Source organism: Carlito syrichta, unplaced genomic scaffold (assembly GCF_000164805.1).
Source record: "Carlito syrichta isolate Samal-C Ts95f unplaced genomic scaffold, Tarsius_syrichta-2.0.1 Scaffold305565, whole genome shotgun sequence".
In the NCBI taxonomy this organism is placed as follows: Eukaryota; Metazoa; Chordata; class Mammalia; order Primates; family Tarsiidae; genus Carlito; species Carlito syrichta.
Window position 1 is genome coordinate 34104 of NW_007249661.1, and position 26568 is coordinate 60671.

General features: G+C 39.6%; 1 protein-coding gene across 1 annotated transcript; it reads right to left on the reverse strand.

Moving 5' to 3' along the window:
* Positions 1 to 1186: 1186 nt before the first annotated feature.
* LOC103264090 (guanylate-binding protein 1-like) lies at positions 1187 to 25259 on the reverse strand. The gene is made up of 11 exons (XM_021714272.1): positions 25070 to 25259; positions 23237 to 23364; positions 22327 to 22449; positions 21890 to 22073; positions 12863 to 13105; positions 11677 to 11957; positions 11177 to 11249; positions 10737 to 10948; positions 9799 to 9901; positions 9367 to 9560; positions 1187 to 1303 (listed from the first exon to the last, which is right to left on the reverse strand). Exons 1-11 carry the CDS (start codon positions 25257 to 25259, stop codon positions 1187 to 1189), a joined length of 1848 nt encoding a protein of 615 aa, XP_021569947.1.
* Between the last annotated feature and the right edge of the window lie 1309 nt (positions 25260 to 26568).

Sequence of the window (26568 nt, forward strand, 5' to 3'; positions counted from 1 at the left end):
GAGACAGGAACAGTATGAACCTGCAAAGCTGTGAAGAGTTGCTATCTGTTATCCTACAGGAAAGTTAACCAATCATTGCTATAAAGACTAAAACTTTATTTTTTTAAGCAAAAATCTGAAAAAGAAAATTCAAGCAGAAATAAAAAGCCTAGTGAAGTAGTTTTTTTCCAGCCCCAAATAATCCTTAATTGCTGTAAGAACCGTCAACCACTTACCTAGGCCTTCTGACAATTGAGATTAAAATTTACACATTCTAAGTAATAAAAAGAACTTTATTGATGAAAAAAATATCAAAAACATTTTATATTCTTTTTGGGAAGAATCAACAGGATTTCAAATAGACTGTTAAAAATTAGGAAAGGACTTGATTAAGCTTTAGGATTATCAACAATCACATGGTTACATTAATTCAGTTTTCTAACATATTATTCATCATCATTTAAATTCAACTTTGCAACTTTTACCTTATAAAAATATACAATGCATGTTATTATCACACGACTATGCTTATTCCAGTGTTTAATGTCCCATTAAAGTTATAATCTGGATGAATTGAAAAAAGAGGAAAAATTTTCTTTGCTAGCCCATTTATTTATGTCCCAGTTCCCACTCATGCTAATAGTTTCTTCCATCTTCCCATGGAGAGTATGCAACAATTCTGGATTTCTGTATAGACTGATTTTCTTTAGCTTGAAATCCATCAGTAAGGATTCTCTATTGCCAGTGTCCAGAAATCACATGATTGCTCATAGACTGTGTAACTTCGATATAATGGAGGACTGTACCTCTTTTTCACTAAGAAGCTAGGATGGTTGTCCCAACCTTGGGGTTCATTGTACATTTGGCCAAACCAGTGACCATCTAGTTCCCAAGACTTATTGCTAAGACTTTGCTCAGTATCCATTTGTCTACTGCTCATCACCTGGAAGAATAAACTTTCCTGAGTGGCACCAATTCATAACCCCTCTGCTAGCACAGAGGAAGATGTATCCTTGCTATACAATTTACAGTCTTTTTAGGAATTGTGGACATGATTTCAATCACAGTACTGCATGTCTTGGTAAACATTTGTTGTTATAGTAGACAATCTAATTATTATCAAGTGTAATGACACTTGTTCCAAATTCTAAAATTTTTCCAGTTATGCGTTGGGTAATGGTGTCAGGAAAGCTCTGTTCTTTGGTATTTAGATTATGTTACATCCCCCTCTTGATTCACCTATCTTCTTATTTAGATTCTGTATTTCATCACGAATTCGAGCGTTTTCAGTTTGGTATCCCTGCTTTATTTGTAGGGCTTGTTTCTAAAAAGAAACAAACGAAACTGAAAAAAGTGTGCTATTAAGCAAATCTCTATATTCTATCTCATTTCCACACCTATTGATATATTACTTACTTCCTTTTTGAAATTTTCTCTAACCTTAATTTTTTTTTTTTTTTTTGAGTTGGAGTCTCACTATGTTGCCCAGACTAGAGTGCAGTGGCACACTCACGGCCACCCCAGTGTCAACTTACTGGGCTTTGGCGATCCTTCTGCCTCAGCCTTCCAAGTAGCCGGAACTACAGGCATGTGCTACCATGCCTGGCTAATTTTTTTTTGATTTATTGTAGAGATGAGGTCTCACCAAGTTGCCAGGGCTGGTCTCGAACGCTTGAGCTCAGGCAATTGTCTCATCTTGGCCTCCCAAAGTGCTGGGATTATAGGTGTGAGCCACCGTACCCAGTCCCCTTAATGTTCATTATATTTTTTCTTGGGTAGGTGAGCTCTGAGATAACTTCCCCTGAGTCTCTCTTAGCTAAGAAGGAGTTTCAGCTTATGGTTCCTACTCTACTTATTAACCTAAATGTCTGGTCTTGATTTCCTCCCCGTTAACTTTACATAAGAGGCCCTGCTCACTTCTCCTCCCACTGCTCTTCACACCCACCTCCCATCAGGCCCCTTACTCCTACTTCCCCTCTCACCCAATTGTCTTGCTGAGTGGTGTCTTATAATGAACACCAGTGGTGCCCAGATCCGGATTCTAACTGCTCCTAACCACAGATCCCAGCCCATTCACTCAACTAACTCTTGGAGCAGACCAAGGAGAGAGCCCCAGCAGCCAATGACCCTCAGCATCTTGAGCAGGCTGAGATGGAGGATGTGCCCCACATTCCACTAGGGTCTCTTGGGACAGACAGGGAGTGAGAAAGAGAGAGCAAGTGAGTGTCTGGCTTTGGAGCCAGGGGTCAACATTCACACCAGACGCCAGGCTTGTATTGGAACTGCAGTCCTGCTTTAATTGTGAGAGAAGGTGAATGCTGCTGACAGAGTCTCTGATGGTTCTCCTCCCCCAAACCCCATGGACTCTAGTCCTATGCAGGAGGCAGACCACCCCTAGGGGAATAGGGAGTTCAACAAAACAGGAGCACACCCTATGGAATAAAAATATATATAAATCCCATAAAAGGTCACTCTAATAGTAGCAACCGCATATCTAACTAAAAGCAAAACCAAAAAATAATAATAAAAAGGGAAGATTTGGTCCTCACAGATGAAAAGAAAAAGAAAAAAAAAGGAAATCTCCAAGGCCTTAATGAGGCACTACCTACAAAAGATCCTCCCAAAGACCAAGCAATGGAATCCATCCAGAATAACCTGTCCATGCTGGCATAGAGTTCAGACTGTGGATAGCAAAAGCAGTTATGGAAAATCAAGAGAAGTTGAAAGAACAGATTGCCCAGACAACAAAGGCAATATAGGAAATAAGAGTAGAACTGACCAATATATGATAGATCCAATCTTAAATCCCAGAAATGAAGAATTCCTTCCTGGAAATTTCAAAGCACAATGGCAGGCCTAGGCAACAGAATTGACCAGGCAGAGGAAACAATCTTAGAGCTCGAGGATCAAAATATCGAAATATCCAAGTCTAACAAAAAGAAAGATAAAAGGCTCAAGAAGAATGAGCAAACCCCATGAGAGGTTTGGGTTTATGTAAAGAGACCAAGTCTATGGCTGTTTGGCATCCTTGAGACAGAAGGGGACACTGAGAATACTCTGGAACAAGCCTTCCAAGTGGTCATCCAAGAAAATTTCCCCTATCTCACTAGAGAGGTGACCATCCAAACATAAGAGATCCAGTGAACCCCTTACACGAAAAGACCATCCCCAAGACAAATATTAATCTGTCTCCTCAAGGCAAACATGAATGAAAAAAAATCTTAAAGGCAACTAGAGAGAAGGGATGGACCACCTATTGGGGAAGACCCATCAGAACTGCAGAAGATATTTCAGCAGAGACCCTGAAAGCTGGAAGGGACTGGGGCTCCATCTTTAATATTCTTTTTTTTTTTGAGTTGGAGTCTTACTCCATTTCCCAGACTGGAGTGCAGTGGCATGCTTATGACCACCCTAGCCTCGACCTGCTGGGCTCTGATGATCCTTCTTCCTCGCCTTCCAAGTGGCCAGAACTACAGGTGCATGCTACCACACATGGCTTATTTTTGATTTATAGAGACAAGGTCTTGCCAAGTTGCCTGGACTGGTCTCAAATCCGTGGGCTCAGGCAATTCACTTGCCTCAGCCTCTCAAAGTGCTGGGATTACAGGCTGAGCCACCAAGTCTGGCCCATCTTTAACATTCTTAAAGAAAAGCAATTTCAGCCAATAATTTCCTATCCCACTAAGCTAAGCTTTACCAATGAGAGTTAATTAAAATCTTTCCCAGACATCCAATCCCTAAGAGAATATGCTACCTTTAAACCAGCCCTTCAGGAGATGCTTAAGAAAGTTCTAAGCACAGAAATGATAGAACAGTTTCATCCATTGCAAAAGCACAGGCTAGCACAGAGTTAACAGTTAATCAAAACCACAAAGTCTTAAAAAAAAAAAGAAAAAAGAAAAAACAAAGCAATCTCTTTAGAGTACTATGATAGGGATATATCCTCATGTATCAATAGTTAACTTGATAGTGAATGGATGAACGTGTCCCTCAAAAGGCATAGAGTAGCAAACTAGATAAAGAAACATGGTCAAACATTCTGCTGCCTCCAGAAAACCCATCTCACTGCAAAGAGCACTCATGGACTCAAATTAAGGGGCTAGAGAAAGATCACCTAGGTAAATGGAAGACAAGAAAGAACAGGCATAGCAATTCTTATATCAGATAAAACAGATTTCAAAACAATAAAAGTTAGCAAAGACACTGAAGGACACTACATAATAATAAAAGGCTCAATCCACGAGCAAGACATATCCATTGTCAATATATAGGCATCCAACACAGGAGCACCCAGAGTTATAAAACAATTGCTACTTAATCTAAGAGAGGACATAGACACCCATACAAGTATAGTAAGAGACTTTTATATTCTAACAGACCTAGACAGATCATTGAGGCATAAAACTTACTAGAAGATTGGGAACCTTAAGTCAACACTGGACAAATTGGACCCAAAAGGCATCTGTAGAGCACTCTACCCAACAAACACAGAGTACGCATTTTACACATCAGCACATGGAACATCTCCAAGACTGATCACATTCTTTTACATAATCAAACATGAACAAATTTCAAAAGGTTGAAATAGTATCAAGTGTCATTTTAGACCACAGTGGAATAAAATAAATATCATCACCAACAAGAACTTCCCCAAGACATAAATATATGAAAATTAAACAACATACTTCTGAATGACTTTGGGGTAACACAGAAATTAAGAAAGAAATAAAAACATCCCTGTAAATAAATGAAAACAAAAACACAACATATAAAATTCTCTAGGATACCATGAAATTGGTTGAGAAGGAAGTTTATAACATTACATGCGTATATCAAGAAAATAGAGGGATTGCAAGTAAACAGGCTAATCTCACATCTAGGGGATGTGGAAAGGCAACAACAAATCCTAAATTTAGTAGAAAAAATTCAAATTACAAAAATAAAGTCACAATTGCATGAAATAGCTTTTAAAAAATTATAGGCTCAATAAGACAAAAGGCTGTTTCTTTGAAAGGGTAAATAAGATTGACAGATCCCTGGCCAGAATGACAAAAAAAAAAGGTGATGTCACAACTGACCCTGAAGAAATTAAAAAGATTACCAAAGATTACTGTAAACATTTGTATGCAAATCAGTTACAAAATCTAGAGGAAATGGGGAATTCTTGGCATCACATAATCTCCCAAGGTTGAAACAGGAAGAAATTGAAACTCTAACAGACCAATAGCAATCCAAGAAACTGATGAAGTTATAAGAGACCTCCTTCCCAAAAAAGCACCGGGCTAGATAGTTTCAGCTGAATTCTACAAGACACACAAGGAAAAACGGATACCAATCTAATCAAAGTATTCCAGGCAATCAAGAGGGAAGGAATTCTTAGCTCATTCTGTGAAGCTAATATCATCCTGATACCCAAAATTGGCAAAGATCCAATAAGGAAAGAACTACAGGTCATTTTTCCTGATAAATCTAGATGCAAAAATTCTCAGTAAGATTCTAACAAATCATATCCAGCAACACATTCCAGGATCATTCATCATGACCAGATTGGCTTCATTCTCAGGATGCAGGGCTGGTTCTACATAGGTTAAGTCTGTAAACATAATTCATCACATAAACAGGTATACAACTAAGAACCACATGATTATCTCGTTAGACATAGAAAAAACATTCAATAAAACCCAGTATCCTGCCTTGGTTAAAAACGCTTGAACATGCATGAAAGGGACATTTTTCAAAACAGTAAGAGCCATCTATCATAAATGTGCAGCCAACATCTCACCCTTCTTTTTCAACGTAGTACTGGAAGTCCTAGCCAGAGCAATCAGGTAGAAGAAAGAAATCAGGGGTATCCAAATAGGAAAAGAGGAAGTTAAGTTATCCCCCTTTGCTGATAATATGATTCTATACCTTGAAAACCCTAGAAAGTCTATCAAAAACCTTCTCACACTGATAAATCAGCAAAGTTTCATGGTAAAAAAATTTGTGCACAAAAGGCAGTTGCATTTCTATGCACCAACGACAAGAAGGCTGAGAACCAAATTTAAAAGCACAATTCCATGTACAATAGCCACAAAAACTAAAATTCCCTGGCATGCATTTAGCCAAAGAAGTGAAAGACCTTTACAATGAGAACTATGAAACACTGCTCAAAGAAATCAAGGATGACATAAACAAATGGAAAAAACATCCCATGTTCATATATTGGACAAATCAATATCATCAAGATATCCATCCTACCCAAGGCAATCTACAGATTCAACGCAATACCCATCACAACTGCCAGCATCATATTTCACAGATCTAGAAAAGACAATACAGAAATTCATACTGAAACAAAAAAGAGCCCAAATAGCTAAAGTTATCCTCAGCAAAAGGAACATCATACTTCCAGACTTTAAACTTTATTACAAGGCTACAGTAACCAAGATAGTATGGTATTGGTACAGTAATAGATACAGAGACCAATGGAATAGGACAGGAAATCTGTGAATAAAACCAAGACCCATCAATCAACTCATCTTCGACAAAGCTGATGAAAACAGACACTGTGGAAGAAAACCATATTTAGCAAACGGTGCTGGAAAAACTGGCTAGCCACATGCAGAAGAATGAAACTTGACCCTTTCCTATCACCATATACAAAAATTAACTCAGTTGGATCAAGGATTAAATGTAAAACCTCAAACTACAAGAATCTTGGAAGAAAACTTAAGGAACACCCCCCTGGACATCGAAGTAGGCAATGAATTCATGGCCAAGTTCTCAAAGGCAACTGCAGCAAAAGTGAAGATTGATTGGTGGGATCTTACCAAACTGAAACGATTTTGCTGAAATGATTTTGCTGCAGGAAAAGAAACCCTCAAGAGAGTAAAAAAAATTCATGGAATGAAAATAAATTTGCAAGCTATGCGTCCAACAAAGGCATTATATCCAGGATCTACAAGGAACTCAAACAAATGACAGGAAAAAAACTAAACAACTCCATTAAAAATTGGGCAAAGGACATGAACAGTCAACAAACAAGAAAAAATGCTCAGCTTCACTAATCATCAAACAGTCAACAAACATGAAAAAATGCTCAGCTTCACTAATCATCAGATAAATGCAAATCAAAACTACTATGGGATACCAACTAATCCTGGTAAGGATGGCTATCATTAAAAAGTCAAAAAACCCACAATAGCAAAAACATGGAACCAACCATGCTGACCATCGAAAGTGGTACACATGCACAATGGAATGTTACGCAGCCATTACAAGGACAAAACTATGGACTTCACAGTCACTTGGATGGACTTAGTGTCCATCATACTCAGTGGTCTATCACAGAAACAAAGAACTGAATACTACATGTTCTTGCTTATAAGTGGGTCCTGAACATCAATCACAATACTACAGAAGAGGGATTGGCAGTGGTGGGACACTGCCGGGGTTGGAATGGGGCACACAACATCACTAAGTGTACCTGATCCTAAACCAGGGGAAGTGAGAACCAGTGGGAGGCCCAAACTTTACCTGTGTGTGGACCACCTTTATACCTAATCCTGACTTGTACCCCACATTTTATTTTTTATTTTTGAGTTGGTGTCTCACCCTGTCACCTAGACTGGAGTGCAGTGGCCGCTCCCGGCCACCACAGCCTCGACCTACTGACCTCCGGCGATCCTTCCGCCTCAGCCTTCTGAGTAGCTGGAACTACAGGCATGTGCTACCCCGCCCGGCTGAGTTTTTGATTTATTGTAGAGATGAGGTCTTGCTGCCCAGGCGGGTCTTGAACCCGCGAGCTCAGGCAATCCACTCACCTCAGCCTCCCAAAGGCGCGGGATTACAGGCTGAGCCACTGAGCCCAGCTAATACCCCACATTTTAAAAATAAAATAAAGCGGGGGGAGGTCATAAACAACAGGTGCTGGGATGGCTGTGGAAAAAAGGGAATGCTTCTACACTGCTTGTGGGAATGTAGGCTGGTTCAACCTTTATGGAAGGTAGTGTGGTGACTTCTCAAAGAATTGAACTTGTGTATGATCCAGCAATTTATCTCCTGGGAATACAGCCAGAAGGACATACATTACTTTACCCAAAGGACACCCACACACGTATGTTCATTGTGGCTCTATTCACAATAGCAAAAACATGGAACCAACCCAGATTCATTGAAAGCAGACTGGATAGAGAAAATGTGGTACATATACATGATGGAATATCATGCACTTTACAGAAGAACAAAATCATGGCCTTGGCAGCACCATGGATAAGCTGGAGACCATCATACTAAGTGTAGTGTCACAAAAACAAAGAACTGAATACCGCATGTTCTTATTCTTAAGTGGGCCATGATCAATGGTCACATGAGCACAAGGGTAGGTTAAGCTGGACACTGACAGGGAAGGGAGTGAGGGAAGGGGGAGAGGGGATATGTGGTAACACACTGGGTACCAGCTTCACTATCAGTGGAGAGAGGGCCAGCTGGAAGCCCAAACTACACCTGTATGCAACTTGCTTATGTGATAGGGCCTCACTTGTACCCCACAACTCTAAGAAAAATTGTACACAGTTCTTGGGCAATCTTAATCAAATATTTGAATTCACATCTTATCAATTCACTATAGACTTTTTCATACATCCAACTACACACATATTACTATGTATATACGCATACAGAAATAAAGTATTCTCAAAAACTGATAAGGCATCTGAATTCTAGTCAGGAAATTTGATCTAACTCACCACAACTTGGTTTCAGGAATAGCAGAAGATAGTTTAGTAAATCAGAGTCCCAGACTGAACATACTGGATTTCAGCACAGAGCTCCCAACTCAACACAAACTGGGAGCGGGGCATGAAAAACAGGCGGGAATGGTTGGCTGTCACACAGAAGTAAGGATTATGAAGTACTTCCGCTCATAAAGGTTCTCTTAGTGCTAAAGTCAAACCAAGTGTAACAGAAAAAAAAAAAGAGGTGGATTATACCAAGTGATGAAGATACCTCAAATATCTCACTGGCTGTGTGAACTTATAAAATTTACTTAGTCTTTTCTGAATCTCTGCTTCTTCTAAGTAATAGGGATATAGTTTTTGCTTCACATGATATGAAGCAAGAGATGCAGATAAGACATTTTTATGATGCAGATAATAGCTACCTTTAAGTGAAGAATATACTGATAAAGGACTGAATGTGACACAACTGCCAATAAAAAAACTTTAAGTGACTAGACATAGGCAGTGCCCAGTTCATGCCAGACAGACAGGGATTGAAAAGCACAAGTGAGCAAATCACGTCCTTCCTCTGGGCTTCGTGTTTGCCCTGCCACACACTAAGTTTGTGATCAGGGAGGATGGAGAGAAAACAGGAAAACCAAAAGCTCCAGGTGATGCAATTGAATACCTGAAGTTTAAGAGCCAGCACCAACTCTTGCTCCATCAATAACTGCTGCCTCTCTATCTGTATCTTCTCAGTCAGTTGTTTTATATGTTCCTGATAACTCTTCTCCTTCTGTTCCATCATCTGCTCTTTCTTCTTTTGCATTTCCTCCACCATTTTGGCTGCAGCCTCTGCAGCTTCGGCTTTCACACGTTCCGCTGTGGAGGAAAACGAAGAAAAAAATGTGTGTGGGGTGTTCTTGTCACCTCATTCTTCCTTGTACACTTACCTGTTATTGTTGCTGCTGATGGCATATGCCCTGCTGACACATGACTTCAGCAGGTAAGGCGCATCTTTGCTCTTCTTGCTCTAGTTTAAAGGTGCAGGTTTACCTGGTCAGGCGACTTGAACTTTTAAGGGCTTTTAAGCTGTTTAATCTCTTGACTCATTTCTTACCTTCAATCTCCTTTTCTTTTTCTGAGACACTCAAGTCTGTCTGCAGAATCGCATCTCTCACAGCCTCCTTGGACTTCAAGTATGTCTGCAGAATCTCTTCAGCCTTAGGACCCAGAGAATACAGAGTTAGCAGTAGGAAATGGCTGTAAACACTTGCTCCTTGTTGTCTGTCCACCATCTTTTCCTCTAGGAATTGCTCTTCTTGGTGCTGGCATGCCTGGTGGTCAAGAGTTTCTGTCACAGGAACAAGGTGCATGTTTCAGGCTTCCAATCTGAGAACCTCACTTCGCATAGTCCTTTTAGGAGTGTTATGTAGGTATTGGCCTAAAAAGAGATTCTCTTTTCATTTTAGATAGAAGGCTTTAAGTTTAAACCTGTTAGTGCCATGGTCCCATTTGGAGTGAGTCTGCTAGATAATAAGCCATCATTGAGGAGGGAAATAAGAAGAATGGAGATAGAGAGGGGAAGGGTGGGAACTGTGTGGGTAATAATGAACAGTGAGAGAGATCAGGACATTATTTGAAATCTTAGACCCAGCTGTCCTTTCAAGCCAATTTTAAACCTAAACTGATGAATTACCACTTTCATTTAAGCAATCATCATTGGGTTTCTGTCTCTTGCAGAACAAAATATCAAGCTGCAATTGTGGAATGATAATAACAACTTTGTGGTCAGTCTGATAATTCAATGCATAACTCAGTTGTTAATTGCCTGCACTCACTTTGATGAGAACCTAGAATATGTCTGGTACAACAGGCTTCCTGTCCTTGTTATTGAATGAAAGCAAGAATGTTATGCAGACACTAATGCACATCTGTGTGCAGTTACACTTGGTCACATGGGTGCTTCAAGGAGGCACATCAGCAGTTTCCATAATGATATATGTTGGCTACCTGTATTCCAAATGATATATGTTACAAATGATATATGTTGGTTACCTGTATTCCCTTCCTCTGTTCCTGACTGTACTTTTTCTTCAGGTCTTCTATTTTCTGAATAAAGAGTTGATAGCCCCCTGGCTTAGAATAAATTCCCTCCTTCACTTCTTCTTCTAGAGGCTTGAAAATTTCCTGAAGTAAAGCTGAGCAACGATCTGATGATGCTTTTTCATTCTGTTTACAAAAGTCATCTCGCTTTTTTTGAGCTGGGCCTTTGATGTAAAAACAGAAAGTGAAAAGAACAACAGGGCAAGAATGTGAGCTTGACCTCAGAATTCCTAGAAATATTTTCCCCTCCCAGCAAAAAAGTCAATGACCCCTAGAAAATCTGACAGACCCCTCAAAAGGATCATATTCTTTCTCTTGACCCCAAATTTCTAAGAAGTCGCTTTGTCCTTAGAGATGGAGCTCAAAGTAGAGATTGATAGCTTTCTGCCAACTTTTAGAGGCATACTTTGCACTTTCAGGTTGAAATAATGGTTGCATATGGAATAAGTGTGGCTCAACATAAGCCTGCTTAAGATAACTAGGACCAAATTTCTCCTTGCTTTTGGCAAGAATATCAAATCTGTCTGATAAGAGTCTGCATGTAATTTGATTAGAAGCTCCGATGTTCAGTTGTATGCATTAATGGAAAATGCATTAAAGAACAATTTATTTATGATGGAAGATGTTTCAAAACTTGGAATCTGCAATAATACAGTTGGTTCTTCAGATTAATATGATTACAAGGACAACCCCTTCGAGTTCCCTCCCACTGTGGGAGCTTTTCTGTCCTCTCAATAAATCCTGCTTTAAAAAATATGATTACAAATATGTAGTTATCACCATTTTAGAAGCTAATAAGAACTGCTTCTATGAAAATAAATACTCGTTTCATCTTCTCATACTACTTTGCTTTCCACAACACTAATTCTTATAAGAAGGGGAGAAAAATTACCGCTAATTCCCTTTGAAATTTTTGGCCTATGTCTTTGAAAGAACTCCCAATGAAGACTTCAGTGGCCTGTCTCTCACTGGCCATGTGCAGGTCTAGCAGCTCCTGGAGGGTTTCCGTAGGCAACTGTAGCTTCTGGTCCATCTGCTGGTCATAGTGGGTGAGGGCCTTTTGCACTGCGGCCGAGTTCTCTATCTGGGCCAAGGCCAGGACTGCGTTCTCCAAGCAGGGCAGATCTCCGCTTTTGATGGCATTGACATAGGTTAGCACCAGGTTCTGTAGACCTACACATAGAGAACAAAGTATGTTCTTTGTGGTAGTTAGAGGAAAAGTCTCTATTCTGCATAATTCTCTATAATCATCTTTTTGCCTCATCAATATCATCAGCATCATTGGAAAGCCTGACACAAATGCAGATTGTCAGGCCTTGCCTCAGACCTACTGAAACAGAACCTTTTCTTTGGCAATATACTGAGGTGATATTTATGCACACCATAGGTGTCCTATATAAAGGAAGCCTGTGTTTGTTGAATGCTTGTATCTACTTGGGCCTCAAACATTGTTTGAGAAGAAACCAAACTCCCCCCCCCCAAAAAAAAAGAAAAGAAAAGAAGTCATACCTCTCTCACTTATGTCTGTATCCTCTATCCTCTGTATCATGCCCATGGTTAGCCTTTCATCAATATTTGTGGAACAAAGAGTGCTATTTTAATGGAAGGAGTGCTTCATTTGGTTTATTTATAACAACTCAATGTTATCAAAAAGACACTTTCTGAAATAAATAAAATGTTCTATGTGGTTGGTGTCCATTACTGAAGCCACTAGTTATATGTATCTCTTGAGTTTTTGAAATAATGCTGTGCAATCTGAATTTTTATTTTCTCTTAATTTTAGTTCATTTGTATTTAAATTTAAGCAGCCACACATGTGTATATTGACAACTGGATTTGACAATGTAAATCCAGCTTACTAGGGCGAAATTAAGGACAGAGCTTCCTTACTTTGGTTTCACTATTTTTCCCATTCAAAGATTTGATTAAAGTTAAGCATTAGATATTTGTCCAAATGGCTAGAATGCAACAGTATTAACAGTAAACCCTGCATGTCTTAAAGCGAAACTAAGTGCATGTTACTCCATTCTCTCTTAGTCTTCTTAACGATGAGTAGAAGGATGTGGAAGAGGGCTCACGAGGCCCATTGACCCTGATGCCTCCTGGAAGAGTTTTAATCTTAGAATGGCTGAAGATATGAGAACAGAATTCTTTCACTTGTTTCGCAAAATCAGAGTTCAGCTCATCATCGTGTAGTGTCTCAAGCCGGGCAAGCTTCTTCCAGTCAGTAAGCGGGTAGAAGATAAAGCATTTCTTATTTGGAAAGAACTTTCGAATGCAGAGTCGAGGCAGGTTATAATTTTCATCTTTTTTACTGGCACCTGGACAAAAATAAAAAAGGAGTTATATTTGGCAGATTGTTAATGTAACATGTAAAGATTTTTCAAATAAATGTTTGTTCTGCTTCATATGCTCTAGCCACATGCAGCTTCGTAAAACCTAATCAGGGAGATAAAAGCAACCTTTTAATAGTACAGGGAAAAGGAAGAGGAAACAAACCTTGAGTGTGGAAGATGGCTGACTAGACATGCCAATCACCCACCTCCTTACAAAAAAGCACAACTATGAGTAGATAGCTACACGTTGTAGAGAGCACCTGAGAGAGAGCACTGGAGTTCAGCAGGGAAGTAACAAGGAATAGAACTGGCTTCAAGATGGGGAGACTCCCCATTTGGGGAAAAGGTAAGTGTGAGACCCCTGGCAGTCCGCATTCCCTCCACAGATACCTGCAGTTTAAGCCACAGAAGGACTGCTGGTCCTTCGAGTCTCTGGCCCTAGTATAGGGAGCCACCTAGAGTCCTCACAACTGCCTTGTTCAGAGAGGGAGTTTACAGTGGTCCTACTCACCACCCTAGACCCAAGAACCAGGACATGGTACCATATTGAGAGTATAGCACTCACCAGTCTAAATTCTATCCCTTGGCCAAACAGCCCTGCATTTCCATATTCCTGGAGCCTAGCTGATGCCCTTCTGCCCCCTCCAGGTCAACTCAAAGGGCTGCAGTGCCATGATACTGGCTGTACCCAGACGTGCAGCTGGGTACTCAGCACCTTAGCCTAGGAAGTAGCCTACATTTTGGGACACAGGTAGTTTAGCACATTAGGGAGGCTGTCCCCTGGACAAAGAAAGTGAAAGCATGTGCTTTCCAGCCAACTGCTAAAAGCCAACTGCTGGAGTCCCCTGCCACCAACAGCAACCCCAGCCCCTCTACCACTGGGCTGAGGTGCACCTGAGTGAGTCCTCTGGGGGTCTGAGATTCCACTCCCCCAGCTCTTGCCACTGCTATGTCGTCTAGAAGTCTGAGGACAGGTTGGCCCTGCCCACCACTGCTATGCCCAGGATCACTCTGCAGGTGCCTGGGAATGAGTCTGTTCTGCTTACCTGTGCCTGTGCAAGCCATCCTGTTCTGCCTGCTGCCGCCAGTGACTGTGTGTGTCTTTTGGGAGCCTGAGGTCCAAGCCGCCCAGCCTGCTGCCACCATCACCCGCCTGCGTATGTCATCTGGGGCCTGGGTACTGTCCTGCCTAGCCCACTGTCTCCTCTTCAGGTGCCTGCATATGGCACCCAGTGACCCGAGGGTGGGCCGCCACCATTACTGCCACTACTGGCACCACATATGCTGCTCAAGGGTGTGAAGACAACCCACACAGCCTGCCGCTGTCCCTTTGCCTGAGCAGGTGACCCGGGTGACTAAGGACTGGCCTGCTCACCCCTCCCACAGTCACCCTTAGTACCTGAGGACCAACCTGCCTGAGGACAATATCTTACATCGTGAAAATACACAAAACATAAAACTTACTTGTAGAGCAGATACACAGAGGTGAAAGAAAAGGGACCAAAATTATCGCTTCCAAAAATCCACCCAATTGTAAAGGTAAACAGTAAAAGGGGGAAGAAAAAACTAAGGATATAAAACCATCTGGAAACAATCAGCAAAATGACAGAAATAGATCCTCACCTCTCCATTACAGCCTTGCATGCATACAGTTTAAATTCCCCAGTCAAAAGATATAGACAGGCTGAATGAATTTAAAAAACAAAACAAAACAAAAAACAAGATGTAACTATAAGCTGCCTACAAGAAACTCACTTTTCCTGTAAAGACTCACAGGTTGGAAGTGAAGGAATAGCAAAAAATATTCCATGGAAAAACAGACAAACAAACAAACCCCAATGCGGACAGGAGTTGGTATACTTACAATAAATACATGGTACAGACTTTAAGTAAAATAAAATGTAAAAAGAGACAAGGCAGTTATTTAGTAACAATGGTATCAATTTAACAAAAGAATACGGCAATGATGTATGCATCAACACCAGAACACCAGATATATGAAGCAAATGTATTAGACCTAAGAAGAGAGACAGACCTCAATACAACAATAGTGAGGACTAAATGGTCTGCACTGGGCAGATCATTTAACAGAAAATCAAAAAAGGAACACTAACCTTAACCTATACTACAGACAAAATGAACCTAATACATATTTATCAAACATCATCCAACAACTGCAGAATATACATTTTTCTCATTAGCACCTGGAACAATCTCCAGGATAGATTATATGTTAGGCAACAAGTCTCAAAAAATTGTTAAAAAATTGAAATTGGTGCAACCCTTTTGGGTCCTCTCCTGCTGTGGGAGGTTTTCTGTGCTCTCAATAAATCTTGCTTTCCCACTTAAAAAAAATTGAAATTATTTTATATATTTTATCAGACCACAATGAAACAAAACTAGAAATCAGTAACAAGTGGAACTTTGTAAACTGTAAAAACACTGGGAAATTAAACAACATGCCTCTAAATGATGTGTCAATAAAAAAGCATTATTTATCAAAGCAATCAAAAATGGTAACACAACATGATAAACCAATGGAATATAGCAAAAGTAGTGCTAGGAGGGAAGTTGATTGCACAAAATGCCTATATCAAAGGAGACCCATTTCAAGTAAACAGCCTATTGATGCACCCTCAGGAACTAAAAAAGCAAGTTCAAACCATGTTCAAAATGAGTAAAAGAAAAGAAAAATAAAAAAGCTTGGAGCAGAAATAAATGAAATAGAAATGAAAAAACTCAATACCAAAGGCTACCAAACTGAAAATTTGATTTTATGAAAAGATAAACAAAATCAGTAAATCACTAGGCAGACGAGCCAAGGAAAAAAAGAGAGAATACCCAAACAGATACAATCAGGGCCAGAAAAGGAGATATTATAGCTGATACCACAAAAACACAAGGGATCGTTAGAAACTATTATGAACAAGTATATGCTAACAAATTGAAAAGTCCACAGGAAATATAGAAATTCCTGGACCTATAATCTACCAAGATAGAACCAGGAAGAAATAGAATAGAATACCTGAATAGACTGGTAATGAGTAATAAGATTAACTCCATAATAAAATGCCTCCCGAAAAAGAAAGGTCCAGGACCAGATGGTTCTACTGCTGAGTAACATTAAAGTTTAAAGAAGAACTGACTTCAATTCTTATCAAATTATTCCCAAATATACCTGGAGGAACTCAAATCATTCTACCAAAAAGATACCCGCACACACATGTTTATTGCAGCACTATTCACAATAGGAAAAACATGGAGCCAACCATGTTGGTATCGAAACTGGACTGAATAAAAAAATGTGGTACATATACACAATGGAGTATTATGAGCCATAAAGAAGGGCAAATGTATAGACTTTGCAGCAACTTGGATGGATTTAGAGTCTATAATATTCAGTAATCTATCCCAGAAACAAAGAGCAGAGTACCATATGTTCTCACTCATAAGCAGACCTTGAACAATTATCATAATACTATAAGAAAGGGACTGGCAGTAGTGGCAAATTGCCAGGGGAGAGAGGGTGGGATTGGCAGTTGAGGGAAACTGCCAGGGGTTGGGGACACACCTCATCAACAGGGGTACCTGCATAATGAACATTTGTATACATAACCCTGAATTGTATCCCACATCTTTAAAACAAAAAAATTAAAAGTTAAAAAATAGTATTCCCAAAATATTGAAGAGGAAATTCTTTCTAACTCATTGTACAAGGCCTGCATTATTCTGATACCAAAACTAGACAAGGACACAACAAGAAAAGAAAACCCTAGGCCAAAATCCGTGAAGAACATACATGCAAAAGTTCTCAACAAATTACTAGCAAACATAATCCAACAACACCTCAACAGGACAATATGACATGAGCCAATGGGATTTGTCTCATGAATGCAGAAATGTTTTAACATATGCAAATCAGTAAATCTGATACCACACACCAACAGAAAAAAAGGACAAAAATCGTGTGACTATCTCTATAGTCTCAGAAAAATTCAGCATCCATTCATGAAAAAAAAATCTCAACAAATTTGGCATCAACATCATAAGACCCACAGCTAAAATCATAATGAATGGAGAAAAACTCAAAGCACTGTCTCTAGAACTGGAAAAGGGTAAGAATGCCTTTTATCATTTTTATTTAACATAGTACTAGAAGTTTTAGTCTGATCAGCTAGACAAGATAAAGAAATGCAAGTCATCTAGATGGAAAAGGAGAGTCAAATTGTCCATCTTTGCAAATAACATGATCTTATATATAGAAAAACCTGGACTCCACCAAAAATTTTAGCACTGATAAACAAATTTAGTAAATTTTTAGGCTACAAAATCAACATTAAAAAAATCAGTAGCTTCATGTAAATCAATAAGGAACTGATAAAGAAATCAAGAAAATAATCCTATTTACAATAGCTATACACACAAAAAACCACAATGCCTAGGAATAAATTTGGCCAATGAGATGATAAACTCCTTTAAAAAAATGACAAAACATGAAAGAAATGGAAAAGGATATAAAAAATTGGAAAGACACTCATGCTCACGAATCAGAATTAATAGTGTTAAAATGTCTATACTCCTTGATGCAATCTACAGATTCAATTCAATTCCTATCAAAATGTCAAAGATATTCTTAATGGAAATAGAAAACGAATCCTACAAATTCATATGGAAAAATAACAACAAAATTCCAAGTAATCAACAGAATAAAAAATCTGTAAATAAAACCACATATTCAAGGTGATCCCCAAAACCCAGAATTTATTTATTAAAAATTGTGTATTTCTGTTACATATTTAAACTTGTCACTTTCAAAGTACTCTTTTGATGCAATACACCTACTGAAACACTTTTTCCACTGCTCAAAACAGTTTTTGAACTTAATTTTGATGCCTTTTAGTGCTTTTTTTTTTCTGAGTTGGAGTCTCACTCTGTTACCCAGACAGGAGTGCAGTGGCACGCTTACTGCCACAACAGCCGCGACCTGCTGGACTCAGGTGATTATTCTGCATTATTCTTCCAAGTAGCTGGAACCACAGGCATGTGCCACCATGCCCGGCCTGGCTAAGTTTTTGATTTATTGTAGGGACGAGGTCTTGCCATGTTGCTCAGGCTGGTCTCAAACCCCTGAGCTCAGGTAATCCTCTCACCTCCGCCTCCCAAAGTGCAGGAATTACAGACTTGAGCCACCACGCCTGACTCTATTTTGCCATCTTTTGTTTCATCTCCTTCACATTGGCAAAATGTTTCCCTTTGAGGACTTTTTTTTTTCATTTGGGAACCAAACAAAAAAGTCGCTCAGTGTGAGATCAGGAGAATAGGAAGGTTAGGGCATGGGGGTCATGTTGATTTTAGTCAAAAACTGCTAAACACTCAGCACAGTTGTGGGCAGGTGCACTCGTAAGTCACCCGTCACGAAACAGGCAAACACATTGAAATAATCCCCACAAAAAAATTCACTGAAGCTGAATGCAGCCTCTCACAACAACGCTAGCTGGTACACTAACACCAATGGGTTCCTAAAACACCTAGTGCAGGAAGTCCTAAAACACCTAGTGGAGGAAGTCTGTACTACAAGGGGTCTGCCCTCCAGAAGATAATTTGGGTTTTTTTGGGTCCTCTTAGTATCTACAGCCAATTGATTTTTTAAAATTTATAAAAGTACCAAGGACATACACTGGGAAAAGGACACCTTCTTCATAAGTGGTGCTGGGAAAACTAGATACTCATATGCAGAAAAATGAAACTGGACCCCTATCTCTCACCATGTAAAAAAGTCAACTGAAAATGCACCAAGGACTTACACATAAGACTTGAACCTATAAAACTACTAGAAGAAAACATAGGGTAAACATGTCAGGACATTGGTCTAAGCAACGGGTTTATGACTAAAACTTCAAAAGCACAGGCAACACAAATAGACAAATGCAACTAAATTATACCCAAAAGCTTCCTCACAGCAAAAGAAACAATCAACAAAATAATGAGAAAACCTATAAAATGGATGAAATTATTTGCAAACTGTTAATCTGACAAAGGTCTAATATTAAGAATATATGAGGAGTTGAAGAAACTCCACAGAAAAAAATCCAACCCATCAAAAAGTGGGCAAAGAGGCCAGGCTCAGCGGCTCATGCCTGTAATCCCAGTACTTTGGGAGGCAGAAGTGAGAGGACTGCCTGAGCCCAGGGGTTTGAGACCAGCCTGGTCGACTTGGCAAGACATCATCTCTACAATAAATAAAAAAATTAACCACTCATAAGTGGACCCTGAACATTAGTCACATTAGCACAAAAGAGGGATGGGTAGTTGCTGGACATTTCTAGGGGAGGGAGGGAGGAAGAGGAGAGAGCGAAGTACTGGTGACAACCCACAAAGGGAACCTGGTCTATTGCCAGGGGGAGTGAGGGTCAGTTAGAAGCCCAAACTTTACCTGCATGCAGCGAACTTATGTAGTTAATCCTCACTTGTACCCTACATCTCTGTAATAAAAACAAAAAACAAATTAGCCTGATGCAGTGGTGTGCACCCGTAGTTCCAGCTACTTGGAAGGTGGTGGCAGAACGAATGCTTGAGCCCAGCAGTTTGAGGCTGTAAAAACTGTGATCGTGCCACTGTACTCCAGCTTGTGAGGCAGAGTGAGACTGACTCAAAAAAAAAAAAAAAATATTGTGGGCGAAAGATGAGTGTGGTGGCTCACACCTGTAATACAAGCACTTTGGAGGACTGAAGTTAGAGGATTGCTTGAGATCAGGAGTTTGAGACCAACATGGGTAACATGGTGGTCCCTATAAAAAATAAATTATCCAAGCATGGTGGCATGATCCTATAATCCCAGCTACTCAGGAGGCTGAGGCTGGTGACATACACCTGTAGTCCTAGCTACTCAGGAGGCTGAGGCTGGAGATCGCTTGAGCCTGGAAGTTTGAGGCTGCAGTGAACCATGCATGAGCATGTCACTGCACTCCAGCCTGGGAGACAGAGTGAAATTCTGTCTCTTTAAAAAGAAAAGTAATCAAGGAACTGAACAAACATTACTCAAAAGAAGACATACAATTGTCCAACTCATATATGAAAACATGCTCAACATTACTGTTTTCAGAGAAATACAAAAAAACAGAATAACCCCAAATCATAGCAAGATATCATCTCGCCTCAGTTAGAATGGTTAATATCAAAAATACAAAACAAACAAACAAACAAACAAACAAAAAAACAACCAATACTGGCAAAGATGCAAGAAAATGGAATTCTCATACATTGGTGGGAATGTAAGTTAGTTCGGTCATTATGGAAAAGAGTATGTAGGCTTCTCAAAAAACTAGTCATATCACCACAATCCCATCACTGGATATTTATTGAAAGAATAGGAAATCAGCATATCAAAAGGATACGAACACCTCCATGTTTATTGCAGCACTCTTCACAATAGCAAATACACGGAATCAACCTATATGTGCATCAACAGATGAATCATTACAGAAAATATAAAATGCTACTCAGCTATAAAAAAGAATGAAATCTTGTCATTCAGGGCAACATGGATGAGCCTGGAAGATATCAAGTTAGGTAGAATAGGACAGACACAAAACAATAAATGCTGCATGTTCTCACTCATATGTGGGAGGGGAAAAAGTGAGCTCATGGAAGTAGAGTAGAATTGTGGGTATTGTCGGCTGAAAAGGGTTGCAGGGTATGGAGGATGGGGAGATGTTGGTTAACTTATACAAGGTTGTAGATAGGTAGGAGAAATGATTTCTGGTGTTCCGAAAAACTGTAGGGGGAATATGGCTGACTAGAATTTATTATATGGTTTCACAAAGCTAGAGGACAGGATTTAGAATGTTCACAAAACAAAGAAATGATCAATGTTTGAGGTGATAGACTGATTACACTGATTTGGTAATTATGCACTATATACATTTATTGAAATACCACTCTATGTATTCCATAACTATGTACAATTATTGTATGGCAACTAAAAATGGAAGGAAAAACGATTTTGTCTTTGGGAGGCCGAGGTGAGAGGATTGCCTGAGCCCACGGGTTCGAGACCAGCCTGGGCAACTTGGCGAAACCTTGTCTCTACAATAAATAAAAAATTAGCCTGGCATGGTAGTACATGCCTATAGATCTGGCTACTTGGAAGGCTGAAGTGGAACGATTACTGGAGCCCAGCAGGTCGACTGTGAGCGTGCCACTGCACTCCAGCTTGGGTGACAGAGTGAGACTCCAACTCCAAACAAAACAAACAAACAAACATACACAAAGATTTTGTCTTTACATCAAAGGAATAATGCAATTAAAAATAATTTTTTTTTAGTCGGAGTCTCACTCCTTCGCCCAGGCTGGAGTACAATGGCACGCATGCTCATGGCCACCCCAGTGTTGACTTTTTGGGCTCCAGCGATCCTTCCGCCTCAGCCTTTCGAGTAGCCAGAACTACAGATGTGTGTTTCCATGCCCATCTATTTTATTTTATTTTATTGTAGAGACGAGATCTTGCCAAGTTGCCTGAGCTGGTCTCGGACCCGCAGGCTCAGGCAATCCACTCTCTTCGGCCTCCCTAAGTGCTGGGATTACAGCCTGAACCACCGAGCCCGGCCTAAAAATAAATTTTTAAAACCAGATACTAAATGGAAATTACTTCTTAGGAACAGCCTGGTGACTTAAAAGAGAAAGCTGTAAATGTAAGCAAGCAACTCTCAAAAAATACTACGTAATTCTAGGTATTCTCCCCGCTGTGTTCCTGAACCAAGTCTCTGTTACCTGGCTTTAGCTTCAGGGAATTCTGCAGGTACTCGTCTGCTGAGAGGGCTTGTTTATCTGCTTTCAACTTCAGAGTCACATCTCTCAGAGTCCACACAAATTCTGGGAAGAAGCCTATGAAGTCAGCTGAATCCTCAACCTCATTCTCATTAGGTGAGGATTTTGCTCGGATTCTGTCACGTAGCTGAGCAGCTTACTAAGGAAAAGGGCAAAAATGAACAGGGCCTCCCATCCCATATTAGTTCCACATTATTCCCAAACCTTCATTTTGCCTTTGTTCTTAACCTAAGTGTCTCTATAGTAGGTAATGGGATCTTTCTCCTGTGCTTGAATTATTTTTCATGTTTTCTCTTCTTGAGCTAAGTTTACCAGGATTCACAGTCAGGCAGCTGGTTTATTAATACGGGTGTCCCTCTGACTTTGGAGCTCATCTGGACCATGAAAGGATACTGCAGATGGTCCATGGCATCCTGGGTGATGGTTCCTATGCTATTGTACACAAAGGTGCTGCTCAGGAGGATGGCCAGGGCAAGGATCCAGGAGTCATTATCCTTGTTGCCCTGGGAATCAGAACACAACTGAGTCAGCCGTGTTTTAAAATCAGCAGTGGTAAAACTATGCTTATTTAATTAGAATTTTTTAGACTAATGATGTATAAATAAACCTAAATGATTATTCATAAGCCATGGGCTTTGCATAATTTTAAAAATGATTTATTTATTATAGAGATGTGGGGCACTAGTGAGCATTAACTACATAAGTAGGCTACAAGCAGGTGAAATTTGGACTTCTAATCAGCCCACTCCCTCTGGTAGTGAAGCAGGTACTCTTTGTACTGTCATGTGTCACATAACCTCCCACATCCCTCCCTCTCCTGGCAGTATAGTTACTGCCAATCCCTTCCTTGTGCTAATGTGATTAGTGTTCAGGATCCACTTATGAGTGAGAGCATGTGATATTCACTTCTTTGTTTCTGTGATAGTTCACTAAGTATGATGTTCTCCAAAGAGCATGATTTTGTTCTTCTTTATGGCTACATAATACTCCACTGTGTATAAGTACCACATTTTTTAAATCCAGTCCACTTTCAGTAGGCAATTTTACTCATATAGCTTAAATTCTGCTGTTAGTTTAAATACTATCTATTGATCACCATTACTTTCAGTTAGGATTTTGTCTTTAGCAATCTCTTGTTGGTAAATTTGGCCTTGTGATATGGAATGAAAAAACATATTATAGTTAAGTGTGAGCTTCTATTTAAGGAAAAAAACAAAAACAAAAACTAAACAGCCTACAGAATATCCAGATATGTAGAGCTTATTCCAAAATTAAATTCTCCTTTTTTACCTTCTCTACATCTCCCAGGCTTTCGGTGTCAAGAAGAACTAAGGTGTGCTTTGATTTCTTAGGATGAGGCACACACCACATCCAGATTCCTTTGGTGTGAGATTGAACCGTGGCACCCAAAGAGAAGCCTGAAAGTGAGTGAAGTGGAGATGAGTGGGCGTGGAATTTTAATAGGAGGAGATGCCTGCAATTGAGATAAAAGCATAATTACAGTTAGGAAAGATAACTAAAAACACAACTAATGTTGATCTTATTTGAAATCGGGAAGATGGGGAAAGAAGAATATAGAATACATGAATAATTTCAACAACCTTTTATGATAAAAACAATCAATAAATTAGAAATAGAAGAAAACTACTTCAACATGACAAATGTCATATATGAAAAACCCACAGCCAACATCCTACACAAAAGTGTGAGACTGAAAACTTTTTCTCTAAGATAAGGAATGAGACAAGGATGCCCACTTTTGCCACTTCTGTTCAATATAGTACTGGAAGTGTTACCCAGGGGAATTGGGCAAGAGAAGGTAATAGAAGGCATATAAACTGTAAAGGAAGAAGTGAAATTATTTGCAAATAGATCACTTGGTCTTAGATATAGAAAACCTCATATATTCCCCCAAAGAACTGTTAGAGCTAATAAATGAGTTTAGTACATTTGCAGCATACACAGTCAACATGCAGAAATCAAATGCATTTTTATTCACTAATAATGAACAATTGGAAAAATAAATTAAGAAAAAAAATCACATTTCCAGGAGCATCAAAATAGCAAACTGCATATAAATAAACTAAACCAAGGAGGTGAAAACGTGTATAGCAAAAACTACCAGGTAATGTTGAAAGAAATTAAGGAAGACATAGTAATTAGAAAGACATCTGATTTGATGGCTTGTAGACTACTCGACATAATTATTATTATTTTTGAGTTGGAGTCTCACTCTGTCACCCAGAATGGAGTGCAGTGGCATGGCATGCTCATGGTTGCTGGAACTACAGGTGCACACTACCATGCCTTGCTAATTTTTTGATTGATTGTAGAGATAAGGTCTCACGAAGTTGCCCAGGCAGCTCTTGAACCCCTGGGCTCATATAATACTCTCTCCTTGGCCTCTCAAAATGCTGGGATTACAGGTCTGAACCACCGCATCTGGCCCTACATTATTTATTTTTATTACTGCCTTACTCTTTCTAGAAAAGGAACCATGATTGCTTTAAAAAGAAAAGGTAAGACATAGTAAGGAGAGTTAGGGAGCTGACTCTTATCCCATAGAATAGAGTGATGATAAAAAGTTCAACTGTGAACTGTTTAGAGTTACTATAAAGAAATAGCTGAGACTAGGTAATTTATTTTTATAAAAGAGGTTTGTTTTGCTTAAAGTTCTGCTTCTGCATGCTGTACAAGAATCCCAACACTAGCATCAACATCTGGCGAGGGCCTCAGACTGCTTCTATTCTTGGTGAAAGGTGAAGGCAGCAAGTGTGTAGAGATCACATGGTGAGAGAGGAAACAAGGGAAAGAGGGGATGGATGTGCCAAGCTCTTTGTGACAACCAGCTCGTTCAGAAATGTACAGAACTCACTGATTACAGCAAACATGGAACTAAGCCTTTCATGAAAGACACACCCCTATGACCCCAACACCTCCCATTAGGTCTACACCCTTAACATTAGGTATCAAATTTAACATCAGATTTGGAGGGAACAAACAAACCCTATAAAAACCATAGTAAGCCCCATCTCTAACTTTCTCTCCTCATATCCCCATAGTGGATGTTGACAATGTGGGTGGACAGAAGAGGATCATCTGAGCTTTGCTGGTGCCAGTTACCTTTCTTCTTCCCTGTCAGCTTGTTCATCAAGTGGGATTTGCCTGTGCGGTACTGGCCTGCAATAGCCACCACTACCACAGTCTGCATAATGTTAAACAGGATCTCCAAAGCTTCTGGATTAACCTCCAGTTGCCCTTGGGCATTCTCAATGAGACACATTGGTCTTTCCATGTGAATCTCTGAGGCCATGTCCAGGGCACTCCCTTGTCTGTGAGAGAAGAGGTAAAATACATTAGCATTTTCAGTCTTTTGCATTCAAAACGTAGAATCATAAAATTTCCCAGCGTGGCCTAAAGCGGTTTTTTTGTGTCAGCAAGATAGATGATATAGAATCTGTGTCATCTGAGAAAGTTATGGAAGTCATATTAAAGTAGTTTATTACAATGGTGTTGGTATAGCAGTGACTAATAACAGTCAACTTCTCCCAAGATCCAAATCATCTACTTAATATATTGTGCAAAACTTTTATTTTCTTTTGCATTCTTATTTAAAAATTTACACATGATATCAAATGGAAAATTTGATGGGATGCAGCACTTTTATTTGCATCCTGGCTAAATGTAGGGAATTCAATATTCAATATTTATTCATTAATTCTTGCAGTGAAGAACCTCATGAATAAATGTTTCATTGTTTGATGTACAAATGTAGTCCAAAGATTTTTAAATGAGTTATGCTGATTTTCTGGAAGGAGAAGCCAGTAAAAAACTTTTTACACTGCCATTCTGGAAGGATAACCAACAGAGCTTACTTTGGACACTTTTTAAAAACTATATGACCATGTGAAACACGTGGCTAGGACTCTTAGGGTTTTGAAGGGACTTTTTCAAGAGGGTGGCCTTGAAACTTAAGCTTCATAGTTTCACAATAAATAAGCCTACAACTCAGTGGAAGTATAAGTGCACAATTTCAAATACTGAATGCTGCCAAAAAAAGTGATGATATATGGATTAGAAGATCAGCAGGCAAAATGATGAGAAGGAGGCTATTAAAATAAAATACTTGTGTATCCAGCCATATGCTTTTAGTTTTCAGTTTTGTTCTGTTTACCCATTGGTAGAGGAGGAGAAAGAGAAATAGGAGAGGGAAGACGAGGACAGGAAACTGGAAAGGAGAGAGAGTTTCTATACAAGAAGATAATGATTGAGGTTAGTGTCATGCCAAGGATTTCAGGGAAGGAATTTTCAGAAGGAAGAATCAAAGTTGTCTGAGGACATGGAGATGTCAAAGTAAGCAGGAGATAGGATTAAAATGGCTGACATGAGGCTGCGAGAGCATATTTCTCCTATGGAGTAAACCAAGACAGAGGGAGTTTCTTCAGCCCTTCAGAGAGGAACAGGACAAGCAGCATGTCCTGCAACTCATCAAAGAAGTGATAATAGCCACATAGTGCAACAAAGAGATAAATAGGGATTGGAGGCAAGATGGTGACAGATTGGGTGGGAGTGTGAGAGTCTCTGTAAAAGTGAGTCTCCATAAAGACTGTCTGCATAACTGG

Coding starts and splice junctions, on each gene's coding strand:
- LOC103264090 (XM_021714272.1), bottom strand. CDS start 25,259: ATGGCCTCAGAGATTCACATGGAAAGACCAATGTGTCTCATTGAGAAT. Junction 10,949..11,176: donor TGCAAAGTATGCCTCTAAAA/GTTGGCAGAAAG, acceptor TTTACATCAAAG/GCCCAGCTCAAAAAAAGCGA. Junction 1,304..9,366: donor TGCTGGCTCTTAAACTTCAG/GTATTCAATTGC, acceptor GTTTCTTTTTAG/AAACAAGCCCTACAAATAAA.